At 33.0% G+C, this 17,955-nt stretch overlaps 2 protein-coding genes across 6 annotated transcripts; both read left to right on the top strand.

Moving 5' to 3' along the window:
- The first annotated feature begins 1,836 nt into the window (after positions 1-1,836).
- LOC145731111 (embryonic polarity protein dorsal-like) lies at positions 1,837-17,945 on the top strand. Of its 5 annotated transcripts, none has more exons than XM_081982721.1 (12): positions 1,838-2,221; positions 2,288-2,406; positions 8,286-8,345; positions 10,446-10,612; positions 10,672-10,856; positions 11,957-12,132; positions 12,182-12,414; positions 12,627-12,870; positions 14,255-14,347; positions 16,876-16,938; positions 16,996-17,190; positions 17,252-17,945. In XM_081982721.1, exons 2-12 carry the CDS (start codon positions 2,391-2,393, stop codon positions 17,557-17,559), a joined length of 1,740 nt encoding a protein of 579 aa, XP_081838847.1. In that variant the 5' UTR covers positions 1,838-2,221; positions 2,288-2,390; the 3' UTR covers positions 17,560-17,945. The 5 variants fall into 5 exon arrangements, with proteins under 5 accessions (XP_081838848.1, XP_081838847.1, XP_081838846.1 ...); XM_081982720.1 differs by having other exon boundaries at positions 2,270-2,406; XM_081982723.1 differs by lacking the exon at positions 2,288-2,406.
- On the top strand, positions 12,876-14,258 carry LOC145730437 (embryonic polarity protein dorsal-like; the record flags this gene model as incomplete). Its single annotated transcript, XM_081981650.1, has 1 exon — positions 12,876-14,258. A coding segment is annotated over one exon (1,335 nt), but the record flags the coding sequence as incomplete, so codon positions are not given.
- Positions 17,946-17,955: the final 10 nt, after the last annotated feature.

The following is a 17,955-nucleotide window of genomic DNA, read 5'->3' as shown; positions in this document are numbered from 1 at the left end:
AATCGTTTAAAGAACGAAAATCATACATTATTCACCACAGTACATAAATTCTGTAAAGCACTCAGACATACTAAGTTGCACGGCCCTATAAAGGTGTGCCGTCCATTTGTGAAATATAAACAGTAGCTCGGAAGATAATTGCGGCATTTTTAGCGATCAGTAGACAAAATGTCAGGTTTGCGCGGAGGTTTTTAACCGTACATCGGGAATCCCCTCGGAAAATACGTCGATGACCGGAAGAGTATTGCAAGAAAAAATTGTAGAAGAAACATTAACTAGAGGTTTATGCTTGATCGGGATGGTGACAAACCGCATAATCGGGTTTAGAGGTGAACAGGCGTTTAAGATATGCGGTAGGTACGATGTCTGGTAGAATAACCAACCGTTAAAAGGCAAAATTGATCGGCTGTTGCAAAAATTTTAATCTTTTAGTAAACGTCCAACATAGTATAGCTTACAAATGTGATAGTTGTAGGTGATGATAAACCACAACGTTGACAACTAACGGACAAAACAAATGAAGCATTAATGGAACAGTTCCTAGACATGAAGACACTATTTATTCGTTTTCTTCTGTTGAATGTTTTTTAGTTTTCTTCAGAAGACTACAGGTTTCATCATCATTATAGAGATTGACAATCATCATATGATGATAGCATTTGGTATTTACTTCCTATCATTCTTTTTTTCCAACATTTCGCTTTTTTATCATCGAGGCTTCCAACTCGCAGAATGATACAGACAAACCATAACCCTTTATCAGTCGTATTTTTAGTTCAAGGTTTAGATTTCTATTTAGTTCAAGATCCTTTTAATTTGCGATTATCTTTCGTTGTTTTTGATATAAGAAAATATATTTTGTTTTCACAAAGGGGTGATGCTTATATCCTTCACGTAAAAATATTTAGTTATTCATAAAAGTTGCCAAAAAATGTTTGAGAATAAATGCTAAAACTCGAAGAATGAAGATAGGTTTAGGGTGGTCTCAGTGACCCTGGGTATCACAAAGACATTAGTCAAGAACTGGGTGTAAGTCAAGCTACAGTATCTGGGTCAAGTCAAAGTTTGTTTTCTTCAATCTTAACGTTCATATTGTTTAACTTTCAACAAGCCTTTCGCATCTAGAGTTTTACCAAATGTCACCTCGTACTTCCTAGTATCATTTGGAATAGCCTGATCCTTTCTAGCTTTTACTTTTGGTGTTTGGAATTCACGAGAGCATTAGTAATTCCATCTGCTATAACCTGTACTTTTACTATCGCTGCTTGACGAATACATCTTCTCTGATCGAATGTGCTCAAATAATACTGATAAGAAAGTATACTGGAAATCATCATCCCTTTACTTATTGTTGGAGGATATCCTTGCAAGTATTAGGTAATCATTATGAATACAAAAAAAAGGGAAATGCTTATACTCCTATACCTTTTTCTTCAACTCAAAACTTTGTACTTTCTCAAAGTCAAATGTTTCAGTTGCATGCAACTATTTTCTAAATTAAATCTGAAAATACAGTGAGTATATTCTAATGATGAAGACATCCGTGATTCATCATAATCTGATTCGAATCACTTACTTTGTCAAGTGTTGTAGGTATTTAGGCATAGCAAAAGCAAAAAGGTGCACTTCCGAAATATTCTCACGTTGTCTAGTCTTATCTCTTAGGTAGTTTTAGTGAAAATGTACTCGACTTGATTGGGATATTAAATACTTAGTGAATACTGCTAATAATAAACTAATTCCGAGTTTCCTGCAAGGCCAGTACATGCTGTTTCAAACTGAAAACTGTTGAATCGCATGCGTCGCGAATCAAAAACCAACGTTTGCCGACTCTAATCGCCAGTATCAACAAACTCGTCGTCGAAGTAACCGGTGTGGTAGAATCCACGAACGTTTGCGATTTAGCCTCGACATAACCGTTTCCGAGAATCGTTTCGCAGTTGATAAGTTTCGTTCCTAAAATAAATCCTGCTTAGTTTTATTTTCTTCTACTGCCAACATCCCGCGAACGGACCAGTCGGTGGCAGCAACACTTGGCAGGAATATCGGCGCACTTTCCTCTCCGTTCCAAACTAATTTTCTTTCGGATTTCGCACACATCCCCGTCGCAAATTATATTGTTTATTGTTGTTGTGTTGTTCTAACTCAGTGCTGTAACAGCAAGGTGACCTCGACTTTTTTAACGTTTTTGTTATTGGATATAACGATGTCGTACAGTAAGGTGAGCTATCAAACCACACCATCTCGTTCGTAATCAATGTGATAACAGGAATAAGTTTTAAATCAGTCATTTCGCATCTATTGATAACAAATGTGAATGTGATATTTCTACAACGCTAAGAGGACACGAATCATCATTACGCTAGCCCGTCGAAACATTATAAATAGTCATGGACAACGAAATAGGTGTGTACATGGTTTGCCCTGTTGTTTTATCGCCATTTGATATATTATTATTAATAGGAAGCATGCAGTTTTTTTTTGTTTTTAGTTTTGTTTGAATAACCATTGACTTACCTGGAGTAGACATTATAACAATTATTATTAATTAACGGGATTTATGGTATCTCATCATGCCACCAGTCTAGGCAATGGATTATTACCATTCCTCATTTAATTAACACCTTACTACCATTTCGAATACATATTATGTAATATTACCTTTAGCTTTAGACGTAGTATAGTAAGTAAATTATACAAAACCTAGAGTATATGATTCCTAATGTACAATCCAACTGTCCATCATCTATTCTTCCTGCTGCAACTCAATCTTCAGTTAAACAGTTTCAAAATTTCGAATTGCAATTAGGTTTATAATCTAAGGTACTTGAGGATATGAACAGCTTTTAAAAGCACCAAATTAATTAACATTGTAAATAAACACTACCATAGTCTAACGATGTTTCTTGGATCCCATCCTCACTTATATACAATTCTATGTGGATTGCTCCGATTAGTATAGTTTGCTGACCTATACAAAGAAAATTTTCTTCTCCCAGAAACAATTTGAGATCATCCAATATTGGATGAAGAAAGACTTTCATAAGAAATAGAATTCATTTTAAGAAAGCAAGCAGATCACATAGAAGGCACTAAGGATAACAGACCATTTGGTTGTCTAAATTGCCTAAAGCAGCCCATATCGTAAGCGTACATACGGTTTCAATTCAGGCTGTTGATCCCAAATTTGTTTTAGTTTATATAATATGAATTAACAAGTCTTGTACAAACTATCTTCAAGAAATGAGTGGCAGGTAGAAGTATGAGAAGCAAATTAGATAGAAAGGGACTGCTTCTGAATGTTACTAGTCAACTAGTCAGCCTGTTCTCAGCTGTCAATTTTTGACACTAACTGTTCATCATCATCTAAAAATTGAGAATTTTACAGAGAGATGCTTTAAAGATACAGTTGTAAAGACTAGTGGAGATTTTTTGGTCTGATTAGAAAGAGTCTCGATCAGTTATATGACCAGAAGCCTACCTATTAAATAAATTGATCTTAGTTATGAGAAAAACACGTGGTTGTCACTATAAATAGTCAAATTCAAGCAAATTATCACTGAATTTTTTGCCTCACCTTAATTAGCATTTGTAGTCCCTTCTTCCTTTGTCATTCGTTTGGATGATGGTCCCAGGGGTCCGTCCTGATTTCTTGACCATAACTCCGTTAAACAAGTAATAGAATTATATAGTTTTTTCAATTTTGTAACCAAGTAATTAAGCATGGCTCAATGGGCCAGACTAATGGTCAAATAAACATTTTACAACGAGTTTCTATCCCTTGAAAGCGGAACAAAAGTGAAATTTGTTTACCCCTAATTGGTTTACTTTGTAATTCGTTTGAATGAATGAAATGAAAATCTGTTTGAAGCCTGGTTATTCGAAATTATGCAACGAAACACACACAGTTCAAATACAAGTAAAAAGAAAAATATAATTTAGTGGCTTAATGTTTTCTAACTTTTACTTTCATTAGATTTAAATTAAATTTGCCTTTATTTGCGTATTATCAACTAACACTTCTAAGCAAATTATGCAAAGATTCTTTGTTATTATTATGCAATTGAAACTACTTTCTGGAAATAATTTACAACTTTCTATTATCCACATTTACAACTTTCCATTTATGTTATTTAGGTAGGTAAGTACCTATTCATTTACACTAAAGAAATTAGGACTAAACGAAATAATGTGTAATTATCTAAATGCATTTACTAACAGTAAAAGCCTTTAACAACTGTCTAAATAATTGGATACGTAGCCACATTAATTTCCAATAAGAATTTGTAATGTTTTGATGATTATTTATGAGATGCATTAAGCAAATTCCAAACTTAAAAGTTATGTGAACGTTAAGTGGACGGAGAAAATAAATGTGTTAATAAATATGATTCTAAACCGATTCAAAATAAAAATATGTAATAACAAATTGCAAATAAATACATTTTATTTTACGACCTATAAAGAAACCCACTTTCACTTTTTAAAATGTTTCGAGAAAATGCAAGTAAATGAAGATGTAAAGTGCACTTGACAAGATGAGAAATCTGAAGGAATATTTGATTATCCCTAATATCTAGAGCATTAACATACAATAGGCAGTAAAACTATACATTTAACTCAAAAAGTGACGTGTCGTAGTCATTTAGATTAAGGATAATAAAACGTGAGGTTTTTTAACGGTTGTTGATAACTCTTTTGTTAACATAACCATTTCATCACCTGAAACAATTGAACAACATCAAAATCCATTGTATTTTAATTTCATACGAGTCAAGTTTTGAAATTCAATCTTGTTCTCTACAAAGACAATGTAAAGTAGAAGTTCCTTACAAAATTGATTTTCTAGAAAATTGCACGGATTAACAAACCAAAGATGTTTTTGTTTTTGCTAAAAAATTGGCAAAAACTATTAACAGAAATAATACGGCGTCTAAACTGCAGACCGCAAACTCTTCCAGAAACTGTAAAACCATTAAAGGTAGAATGACTCACAGAATGCAATTAGTCTCTTACTTAAGGTAAACCTCCAAAAGCTCTACTCAGCTTAGTAATTTACAAACTTCGGCCGGGGGATATACGAGCCGCAGTAAAATAGAAAAAACCACCAGAAATTGATAAGTGCCAATTCACTTCGTACAAAAAGAAATCAGTTACATGTTTGGAATAAAAGGCGTCAAGGCTAGATCGTTACACAGTTATTACATGGATTAATTTTCAAAGAAACTGCCGATATTGTGTTCAGTGATAAAAAGCACGTGGTGCAATGAATATTCATCCGGTAAGTTTGATTTTAAAATTGACCGAAAGACAAAGTTTGAAGTTTAATTTTCAGTTTGTATATGAAAAATCAATTATGAATTATTTTGTTTCATCTAATTATACAACACAAAAGTGTCATCCATTGAAACCAATTCTACTTTACAGTCTAAATTTGACTAAAACCTTCAATTGTGTGAGTTTTAAAAGTTAATTGATTTCAACTAACAGTAGTAGTTATTGTTTCTTTATTAAGTGCTATAATTGCAAATACCAAAAGATAAATTTTGGTATTGTTTACACTTTAACCAGGAACTATTGTATCGATTTACAGTTATCCGAAATAATTTCGTAATTAATATTTTGTTTCATCAATCAATAACAGTTAAAGTTAATCTATTTTCAACATTTCGCGAATTGATTTGGACTAATTCATTTCTAGTTTTCTTCTTGGAATAATGTTTGTATTAGTACTTGATTAAGCAGATATTTCAAAAAAAGCGGCAGCTATTAATAGCGATGAATTGACAAAAATATTTGGCTCAAACTTTTCATTCAAAATAATTATGTTGAGCTGTTAAAAACTGTGTGGGTTTTCTGGAATTAAATTTGGTTATTTGTGGCGGTTTTACAATTTTCACTCTAGTTTCCACAATTTTTGTATAGTTAAAGCAAGATGCAAAATAGTGCCAAACTGTTATGGTGTCCAACCTAATTACTAATAATAACATTTTTGTTAATAACCAATACAAAACTTTGGTCTTTCTCTCTTATGATTCACTCAAAAGTAAACAAAAAACTTTAAATTGCACTAATTCTAATACGTGTAACCGGATGTATCTTACATACATTGTGAACAACGCAACAAGGTCGATGTTTTAAATGTACACGTAGTTTTTACCTATCTTCAATATTTTAATAACTGAAAAGCCAAATTATCATAGTTTTTAGTGAGAATTCCATTAAAATACCGCTACAGTAAATTAAACCAAAACAGTAGATATACTACGCCAGTTATGCGATGCGGAAAATAGTGACAAGGACGCACAAAACTTTCACTTATAACGGATATTGCGAGGGATATTGCATGCGGTTGTTATGTTTTCGAAGAAAGAAAATAAATAATTATATGCGTGCATTTTGGTTAGATACAGAAACTTGCAGTTCGATTAGCCGTGAAAGCCTGTTAATGACCTACATCTATTTTGCAAGATTATCAATTAAATGGAAGATTCTCGATTTTAAATTTTTTGCAGAATTAGCATACTAAGTATCCGAAATGTCATTTCGATAAATACAGCGTGACCAATGCATCGTTAACCTAGTTTCAGCACAGTTTACCGGTATAATACAGATTACGTGCGACTGGTCTTGTCCAGTTCCCAGAAGAAAAGTGAACAAATTCAGATAATTTCTAATTATTGTCCTTCATTGTGTGTGACCGTAACTTTGTTACTTTTTAATCAATTTAATTTAGTTTGATCACACATAAAGGACCTACAGACAAGGTAAATTAATCTGTAAATCGATCTACTTGACCTAGCCTTTTAAAGGAAACCAACATGCAAAAGGAAAGTTGCTGCATCCTACTAATGGATTGATGTTATTTAAGCATATTAGTGAAAGCTAGTACTAAGAGTTTTTTTTTTTAAATTTCTAGATCTATGCATGTATGATAAGTACTTTGATCAATTTCTGAAGACACACCTTTATCGAGTAGTAGGTAGTAGAAGAGTTATTTCTAAATCTATGGTAGTTTGCGTATAGGGTTATTGGTTAAGTGTTTGTTGGGTTTCTTAATCAGCATAGCATTTTCTTCCCTTGTTCATCGTTGAAAAGTCTGTGACTCTTATTTCCACACTATTTTGTTCTGTTGGTCACCCTCATTATCACTCTAATTAATGCTTACTGGTAGTGATGGCAACATTGAAAAGCATCACAAACATCCTGCTTTAAAGCTGTTATTAGATCTTTATTACTGGTTATGTGGGATGATGTTCCAGAATATATACTGGTTACTAGTACTGTTATCTATAACTGCACAAAACACTATTTTCATTTACAGCTTCTTCTGTTAAAAAAATCTACTTTTTCATGTGACTCCTTTTTCTTTTGCTTATCTCGAAAATAACACTTTCAGATTATTCACGATTTTACTTATTTCCTACAGATTTTTTAGCATTTTAGTAGAATCTTGTTTGTATTAGTTATAAGTATTACATTATTTTACTGTCATCATAAACTATACATACCATGAGGCCATCATTATAGTTAGAAGTCGTAAATCAAATTGAAATGTAATATCCTAGAACATTGTAAACAAATATTTGTTAATACGTTGATGCCTACTAATGGATATGTTACTAAGTGATCTTCGAAATTACGAAAAAGTTAAAATCAATATAACCAAGCTCATAATGTTCGATTTTTAAATATTTACTTTGCACGGCAAAACTTTGACTACTAATTATGTTTAACTGCTACTGTGTTAGTATGATTTTACCTTTAAAACCAGACTTTGCTACAGCTAAACATTGAGAAATAGCTATTAAAGTTATATTAAAACTAAAAAAAGATTTACTATCTTGAACTGAAAACTATTTTTAAAACGTTTGAAACCCTGAAATGATAATTAACCCTTACGAGTTTATCTTTAGTCTCAACACAAATTCCGGATCAATCTTACCAAAACCTTGCCAAAATCAAAACTATTATTAATTTATGTCTGTTGCAAACGTTTTAAACTGAATCTAGCCTAGAAGTTACTAACCTTGTTTATTGGGAAAAACGCTACTAATTTCAATGCAAATCAATCAAAGTTTGTGATGCAAATATAGGAATTAATTTTCTGAATAAAATCCTACATCTATTTGCTAGATTGCATGTTACTTGAGAATTTTCTGATCAAACATTCGGACTACAAAAGATTATTACTAGTTAAATTGCATGAGTATTAAACACTTTACAAGTTAACACGCCTTTAAGTAGAATTGTTGGTTTTACAGCTGTCAAATTTATTTTTCCAGGTAGCCCAAAGGAATCCATAGAAGCTGGTCCGTATGATGCTACACACTTAAGTGATGTCAGTGAGTATTTTATTATTACTTATTCAATTATTACAAACATGTAAAATGTACATTCAAGGAATATCAGAGAAATGATAATGTTTTTACGACTATATGTTTAGTAACTATTTCCGTGTATTGAAAAAAGTTCTCTGAAGCAAATTTGTATGGTGTGGATATTAATTTAATATGTATTCAATAACTATTAAGATCTCATTAAACTGTGTGAAAGGTGACACCGTAGTAGATTGAATATACCGTTATACCATCATATTCCATTCTCTTGTTTAAGAGTTTAATTTAAATTAACATCGAAAGTACCTACCTAATTATTTTTAATAATTGTCTATTAATAAGAAAGGCTGGATTAATACGATCTTTAAACAAAAGTGCCAAAACAAAAAAATGACTATTGTAAATAGTAATATTACAATTCAGAGAAAATTGTCCGCAATTCAGTTAAAAAAAAAATTCCATTCAATTTCTATTAAGAGAAGTGTATTTCCAATTTGTTTCCATAGAACAAGTCATCTTTCAGAAGTTCTATTATTATCATAGTAATTTCAAACTTTATAGGAAACTGATTTTCTATAATTCACATAAGTAAAATTAACAGAACAGCATATTCTTGTCCAGTTGATATTACATTTCTGTCTTTTCTTCTTGCTTCTTTCTTCTATACTGCGCAAATGTGGAAACTGTATTTTTGAGGCACTCTGTAGCTCGAACAGGTTAGGTTAGGTTAGTTCGTTTTGACACTGTATTTCCAAACGTTCTGTATAAAGGCATTCTTTACTTTACCTTTTTTAAACAAGTTAATAATCGGTTTTCGGAATATGTCCAAGAACACCTTGAAACATCGATTACATTAAATTTCCTTTTTTATGAGATACTAAAACTTTGACCATGGAGTACATAAAAATGGTGTTATTATTCCAACTCGGTTAGAAAGATCAATTCAATCTTATATTTCTCGATGGCGAATTACAATCGTAATGAACAGGAACGTCGCCAGTTATCGCATATAAGCAGTTCTATTTCAAATTCTGCCACAGTTCAATAAATTCAGTGTGACTGCATGATGTTAGCAGCAAAATTGAAATATTTATACACGTTTCCCAAAATAAACCGATTGCCGCAAAACCGGCTCTGTTTTAGTCCAAATGAATCGCTCGTAAATATTTTATAGGGACACTATACAAAGCGTTCAACTTCATAATTTATTTTCTGGAGAGTTTTTATCGTTTAAGCAATCAAAGTAATTGGAATTATAATTTGTCAAGTTTGCATATTTGGAATTCTGCAATTGACGTACCATCAAATCTTAAGGACTAAATAATTAATCAGTACTGATTTTTCCCGCTTTTTCAAGCACTTTATTTTCTTGTTTGTACAGGGTGTACAGTAAGCACTAAAAGGGTAGATTTAGGCACTAATTGCAATTTGTGCAATTTGCATGTGATATTTCATGTTGCAAAATGTCACAGTCAAGACTTAACTAAGTCAGCTTAAAAATACGTTGATTCACCACACTGAACACCCTGTACTTCTCTTGTTGTATTATACTGTCTCTTGTTGTTTATATTTTAACATCAAATCACATATTTATTTGAAAATTTTCCATGTATGGCATGTGAATAATAACAAACGAGGAATAGAAACGAAACCTATAATTGGAAGCAACTACCATAATTACTTGAAAAAAAAAATTATTTACAGCCAACTGCAATATAAAAATAAACGTTAGATTGACCTTTTACAATACCACAAATTCCTAATTTGCATAATTGAAAGAAAGATTCCCGAGGGCTCCCCCTGAGTAAACAGTTTTGCGCCAATCGATGCATTAAACAACTCACCGCAAAAGGAAGGAAAAGTTCATAACTTATAATATGAGATCCCCCATAAAAATTGACCATGACGGTGCGTTAGACAAGCTAAAAATAATTTTTATGGTCAACCTGAACATCGGAAACTATCATCTCAAACCGATCGTTGCGTACCTAATTCTGGTTTGCAAAAAGTGTAGCTCCACTTCTATAAACCATAGATTTTTTCGAAAACTTTCATTTCAAACATATATTTTGAAGAAAAAATAGTAACTAAAAATTTCTGTTACAGTTGAAGCAATCAAAGAAACGGATCCAGATTTTAGGGAATCCAATAAAAGGAGTCCCGGCTACGCTTCTTCTCCCATGTTGAACGGTGGCGGACAAGTAACTGTGCCCCCGCAGCATCAGCAGCAAATTGGGGCACAAAGAAGAGAAAGGCATCCTGCTGAAGTTAGGGTAAGTGTAATTTTTCAACCTTATTTAAATAATGGAATCAAAAACATTGTTATTTGTAGATAATAGAGCAACCAGCATCCAAAGCCCTTCGATTTCGCTATGAGTGCGAAGGCAGATCCGCGGGTTCAATCCCTGGTTGCAGCAGCACACCGGAAAACAAAACTTTTCCAGAAATACAAATATGCGGTTATTATGGCAATGCTGTGGTTGTGGTATCCTGTGTAACAAAGGATGAACCTTATTTGTACGTAGATTATGTGTTCCATTTAAAAATCAGGACCAATTTGATAACCATTATAGTATAACCGTAGAAAATTACCAAAATGAGAATTCAATCTTTTACAAACATGTTACGACATACAAAGATCTTGATATAGTTTCAATCAGGAAGTTGTTTATAACATTAGATATTAAAGTTGTTGATATCAAGTGGATTAGAACATCAGAAAACTATTCAAAAGCATGCAATCTGATATTTCAGGAGCAAAAACTAAAAAATCTTGTACAAAAAAAAAAAAAGATCATGAAAAACAATCCCTGTTTGTATTATCATCATCACATTTTACTTTCATTTTTACCATATAAATAATAACATTTAATATTTGAAGGGAATTTGTTTTGCTCCTCAAGGAGATTCTGGTAACTCAGTCATAAACAAATTCCTAGAATGTTTATGTAAATACCCGCTTGTGATACATATGTGGATTAAAAATTATTGAGCAATTGAGATAAATAGGAAGTCAGTCAGTATCGTTTTCAGTAAGAATTCTCATAACCAGTAAATATAAAATGGACCAACATAAGAAATTATCTTATCAAATGTGCCAAAGTATTAACACAGAAATAATAGTCAAAACTACAAATGATTTTGTCAACAAGTGCTCAATTACTTAAACCACAATTTAACTTGTTTATGTGACTACTATTAATAATAAAACTTTATCAGATTTCATATACATTTTTGAAACATTCAAAGTAAACCCATAATTTATTGGTCTATTGGCGTTACTGTTCAAATTCAACTTTTCCAAATGCCGTAAAAATTAAAGCAAACAATAACTACACTTCCTTAACCGTGCCTAACTCATCTCTAATGTCATCTGCTCTTTTGAAGGTTAAAATCGTTAAAAATCTATAAAGCAAATAATATTAATTTACCTGTTATTTTTCTTTAATTGCCTTGACGTATATGCGTCTTAAAAACAACGTTTATTGTTACCGGCAACCATTATTTTTATTATTTAACCATTATTTGAAACAGTTCGACTGTAATGAAGCGCTAATAAAAAAATGGTTACAGTGTAGAAAAAAGTTGTTTTCAACAGATTATTTTTTTAATTTCAGGGTTCATCCACATAATTTGGTAGGCAAAGGATGTAAAAATGGCGTATGTACAGTAAAAGTTTCGCCGGAAACCATGAGAATGCAATTCCAAAATTTAGGTATACAATGCGTAAAGAAGAGGGATATTGAAAGTTCTCTTCGGTTACGCGAACAAATTAAGGTGGATCCTTTTAGACGTAAGTGATCATTTTATAATCTATTTAATCTAAGATTATCGTTTTGTAGAGGGTTACAGTCACAGAAATCAACCCACATCCATAGACTTAAATGCCGTCCGGCTATGTTTCCAGACATACGTGGAAAATCCCAAAGATGGAAAATTCTCGATTCCCCTTAGGCCCGTTGTTAGTGATGTAATTTATGACAAGAAAGCAATGGCAGATCTTTCAATAGTCGAGTTGTGCTCTTGTGTTAGTCCGGTAGATGGTGGACGACAGATGATTCTTTTGTGCGAGAAAGTAAATAATTATTTTTACTAATTCTGAACTGGGATTATCTGAAATTGAGAACAACGTCTAATAATTTCTAGTTATCCCCCATCTTTGATACTAGAAATTGTTTGTTTCGCGGTTTTCAAACGTTTTAAAAAATATATCAATACTCATTTGACGGTTCATTAGACTAGAAATGTATTGAATTCATCAGGGATTAATACTACGACTTTTTGTAGGTAGCAAAAGAAGACATAGAAGTACACTTCTACGAGGAGGACGCTAAAGGAATGAGGATTTGGCAGGCCAAAGCTGATTTCCAACCAAACCAAGTGCATAAACAAACGGCGATCACCTTTAAAACTCCTCCGTATCGTTCTTTAGACGTATCGGAACCGGTTAAGGTGTTTATCCAACTGTATAGACCGTCGGATCGACTGACCAGCGAATCGCGACCTTTTGAGTACCTTCCATTAGATGCAGGTAGGATACCTTACTGGTCGTTTAGACGCGGTTTATTAAAGAAAACCAATTATGATCTATTTGACAATATTCTGGCTAATGATGCTAAACTCGTTGCAAAGCGCCAATTGGGCACAGTTGGGAACTTGCCAAAATCCAGTCAAGTAGAGGCGAACAATAATGATATTTCATCCAACTATGCGGAAGTAAAAAAAAGTAAATTAAACGATGATGATGTTATCCTTGTTAGCGACCCGGTTGATAATGAAAAAATTAATGAAGAGAAATCTTTTAATGAAATTATTAATCAAGTAGCGGAATTGGATGAGATTTATTCCGAGACTCATATTCAATTATTCGACAAACTCAGGGAATTAGAAAAACCACCGATTGGACCACCACAAGACGAATCATTCGACGACGCTCGAACATACACGAGTTTGCAACTGGCTTTTAAAAATCCAGTTGCTGCGAGTACCTCCGATCGATACGAAGATGTAATCATCCAGCCTCTTAGCCCTAAAATTGATATAGCTGCTATTACCACCCCAAAAGCAACTATAGTTGCGGTTGCCCCTAAACCAGCCTATCCACCACCACCAGTAGCTTCTCACAAAAGAGACGAAGACAATTCTCTACCACCCTTACCACCAAAACGTTCGAAAAAAATTGAAACTTATATAGGTGGATCAATGTCCAGTATTCAACTTTCAGGCAAACAAGCTGACATTTTATTGACTCGTTCTGGTAGTATGAAGTCCACTTCTGTCAGTAGAACCCAATCTTTCAACATGCAACGACCCAAATCCCAAAGTGAGCTAGTACCTCCCGGTAAACGTTTACCACCCGTACCAAATGCTTCTGCCACTTTGCCCAATCCCAAGAAAAGGGGATTTTTTTCAAAACTTTTTGGGCGTAGAAGTTCCAAAACTAGCGTCCGAGCTCCTTCACGAGAGCCTAGCGTTACTCCCTCATACAATAGCACCAGGTCGTTGAAAGTTGAAAACACTTTATCAAAAAGTTCTGGAAACATATCCACTCATTCTAGTAACAGTATTCGAATCCGTCTTAAAGACGAAAGCCCACCACCTATAACTGGAACGGACAGTTTTCCCTTATTTACCAAACCAACCGTAACTATAGCACCAACAGTTGCACCAGCTACTGCACCACCAGAAGATGAAGATATGGATTTGCAGCTGGACTTAACTGAAGCTGAAAATTACGCTTTGTATACCGCTATGGCACCTCATGCCACTCAAAGCGAATTCGATGAGTTTAGTTGTTATTACGCCCCAGTTGAGGGTGGGAAGTTGTTAACTAACGCCGAAGTGGCTGCCAGAATGGCAGGAAAAACCTAATACTGCCATATCTATTTGTAATTAATGTAATGTTAATTTTTCAGTTTGTTTGGGTCATTCGGAGAATAACAAGCGAAAGAGGGCTAAATATGACCAGTCATATACAAAAATTATAGGAGGGCTTAGTGTTCAAGATAGTAAGTTTTTTACATTCACTTTACTATTTTTGGGGGTGGTGGCACGTTACCATAAAATTCTTTTAAATATACATTCGATTTTTAACCAAATGATTAAACATAATTGTTTTTTATCATTTTACCAAATGAGACATTGTGCTTTATCTAAAGTTAATAAAGTCACTCATGTCTCTCGGTAGAATGTTGATATAATAGTGTAATTAATGCGAACATACATATAGGTACCCATTATAGTAACTATTTGGTTAATATTCATTATCTGTTGTAATACAAAGAAAAGGTGTTTTACTAATTGGTTATTTTAAATTTGAAATGAACAAAACTGACAGGTTTGACATTTATCACGTGTAGAGTACTTGGGCAAACTGCAACATCACCTGACAAATGTACCAATTTAGTACTCAGTACTAGAGTATAATTAACCATTTTCAGTTATTATGTTCAAATCTTCTTAAGTGCAAATGAAAATCGCTTTATTATAATAATAGACAATCTTAACAGAACCTTTTAGAAACAAAATGAAAAACCTAGTCTTTAAGAATAATCAAAATAGGATTTTTACTGTAAATGGACTTAAATTTGTCTCAGTTTATTTTTTTTTTCATTTAGAATCAATATAGCAAACACATATTATTAAAGAAGGATTAATAACTCCTTCACCGTTTAAATAATGTTACAGTTTGTTTACTGTTCTTTTAGCATGAATTTTACGTTTTACTACTACCTAGTTTAGACTTTTTAGTAGAATTTTTTACAATAGCAATTTATAAAAAAATCAGTATCTTTTGCGTTCTTTTTAGAGTATTAGCAATAACAATAATATTGTAAACTAGTTGATTTTGGTTTCTATGTACCTAATTGTTATGTTGTTTCCTTAATTTTGTTATTTTGTTAATAAATTGTTATTCTCTAAGGGCGAAAAGAACTTGAAGTTTGATACGAAAATATAGTTTATCCAAGCGTGTTGTTAATGTTAAGGAAAGTTTTTACGGAGTAGTTAATTAGATATTTTTAACTTGCTGTTTCTTCTGTAGCCGATCGCGTTTAGTTCAGCTTTGTGTGTGTTAATTTTTAAAAAAATATATACCGTTTGATACCGATTTATTGTTGAGCGTTGTTTATCCCACCAAGTGCATTTTACAGCGCTCTGAATTGGAAATATAGGAGCAGTCGAAGGTATGGAACAAAGGTTTTTGCATGCATTTTGGCTTTTAGATTGTGATTTGATTTTTTTCCCACTTTACAAGTTAGGTTTATCCAGTTTTTGAACACAAACCTTGCTTTGTTTTCGCTTTTACCTTCCACTTGTAACTTATTTATGCAATGGTCACACCTATTTGAATTTACCGCAATCCTACGGTTTTTCTAGATAAGGCCATCTACTACTTCAGTTTGGTCGCCCTTTTTTTGTGAGAAAATACTTATAATCGTGTTATAAACGCGTAGCCGGTTTTTCGAGCTTTCTCTTTGTTTTTGTGCGTGTCCGTTTTCTCTTCATCAATTAATTAACACGGCAAATAAAAATATATGTTACAAATCCGAAACAAATCCAAAGGACCATCGCATAAATAAATATCGAACTTTCTTCGCATAACAAACATGCAAAAACTGAGTGTTCTGCCTATAGTTTTAGCTTGTTTAATTTTTAAATAACCAGTAGTTTGTACTACTACATTTTTTGTAATTATTTTGGGTACCTATGTGTGTATTGCGTTTTTATTTTTGAGTGTGTTTTATATTATTTTTAGTGCATGGTTTTTGTGTTTGATTTATTTATTTTTACTTATTATACTATTTTTAGATACAAATTTTTCTAGTACACTATGTATACAAGGGTGTTTTTAATGAAAACGTAACTGATGAGTTCAAGTATCTGTTTTCGATCGTTGTCCATCGAATGGCTTCAAAGCAAAAATATCTTCTAGAGACATACATATAAGATATTCCTGTAGAAGAGCTGCTTGAAAGTGAATTCAATAAGCGAAATTGTAACTGCAAACTGCAAAAATTATGTTCATGTTTTATTATTATTATCTGTGATTTGCAAAATTTGGGATTTTTTTAACAACCTCTAACTGGGGAAGACAATATTATTTTTCTATAGTTTGAATTAGTTCCAACATTGCTTACATTCTAATGAAGAATTGATTCTGCATTTCTTCTCTTCGATCTAATATTTTTGAACATAACTTTTCCCCACGGATATAGATATATCAAATTAAATTGTCTGCCAGGTTGCCAGACTTAAATCTCTTAATTTTTTATGGGTCTACTTCTAATCTAAAGTATTGGTTGACTTACCAAATAATTTGTAGTAGTTAGAAAAACTCCGGAAATGGGGGAAATGGTTGAAAATGTACAAAGAGAGAGTCGTTTTGGACATGGTCAAGCTGTGACATTTTGAACATTTAAATTCGAAATCTTCTTGAAGTCATGACAGCACTCTGATATGAACAAGGCACTAGAGAAATTACTAAGTTTTAACTCCCAGAGAGGATCTTGTATTTGACGGTTTCAATATTTTTCAGAAAGGGTCATGACAGACGTTCTGCGTATGAACACACTGGAACCAATTAAAACAGAACCGAGAGGTAAGTTTTGATTGAATTTACTGATTTTTAAGTTATATTGTAAAATTGCTGTTTTAGAATCTACATCTCCTTATGGAGGTACATCACCATACGGCGGCATCATGCATCAAGCCCCAAATCACAATTACGTGGCCACCCCATCAGCATCACCTCAATACTCTGAATTAGCCCCAACGCCCTCCCCCGAAACTATGAACTACCCCTATCGGAATCAACCGGTTAATTTTGGAAACAATTTTAATGCTATGAATCGTAAGTTTTTTTTAGATGCACCCACACAATATTTGTTAACAATCTTGTGTGGGTATTTCAGCCATAAAACCTGACCCAATGGAATGGAACATTCCGCACGCAAACCTCCAAGAAGCAGCAGGTTGGGCGATTACAAACGCCGACGGCCAAGCGCCCCAACTTCTCGATCTGGATAATCACCAGATCAATTCTGGTGATTTACAGAATCACCTCAACGAAATGAACATTTCAAATTTGGGTCATCTGCCCGATTTCAATAATCTGTCGTTGACAGAAATAGATCTCAGTACGGCAGGTCAGAATATGTCCTCAGATAGTTTAACGAATATAGTGAACGCTGCAGTGGATAAAAATTTAGGCGGCGGGTAGGTTAAGCATTTTAATGACAGACAGTGTGTTAAAGCCTAAAAATTCCGATCTAAGTTCTTGCAGAACATTAATTCAGAGAAAGCTCTCTTGTCAGCAGGGTTTTTATTATTTATACAGCTCAGAAAGTATTCTGAACAGTCAGAACGTAGTAAAACATTTTTTTTTATGTTCAATACCATCCAATAGGCAATAAACGATTTTATGACTTTGATTTGTGCACAATAATGAGTAAGATATTTATCATCCCTAAAAATCGTTTTCATGTAATATCAAATTGCGTGATATTTATATTACCCTGTGATCGTATTTGAACTTTTGTTTGTTTTTTTTATCTCATTCTAAATATATATATTTTTAGCATTTTGCAATAAATCAGATAAAAAGCATTTTTGTGTT

Source organism: Ips typographus, linkage group LG6 (assembly GCF_016097725.1).
Source record: "Ips typographus isolate SLU linkage group LG6, UJ_Ityp_2.0, whole genome shotgun sequence".
Classification (NCBI taxonomy): Eukaryota; Metazoa; Arthropoda; class Insecta; order Coleoptera; family Curculionidae; genus Ips; species Ips typographus.
Note: the sequence above shows the minus strand (reverse complement) of the source record. Positions and strands in the feature narration are given on the sequence as shown.

What these genes read in the sequence shown, in the direction of transcription:
- LOC145731111 (XM_081982721.1), top strand. An exon ending in ACAAAGGATGAACCTTATTT is followed by an intron (nt 10,857 to 11,956) that starts GTACGTAGATTA and finishes TTTTAATTTCAG; the next exon opens with GGTTCATCCACATAATTTGG. An exon ending in AATTAAAACAGAACCGAGAG is followed by an intron (nt 16,939 to 16,995) that starts GTAAGTTTTGAT and finishes TTGCTGTTTTAG; the next exon opens with AATCTACATCTCCTTATGGA.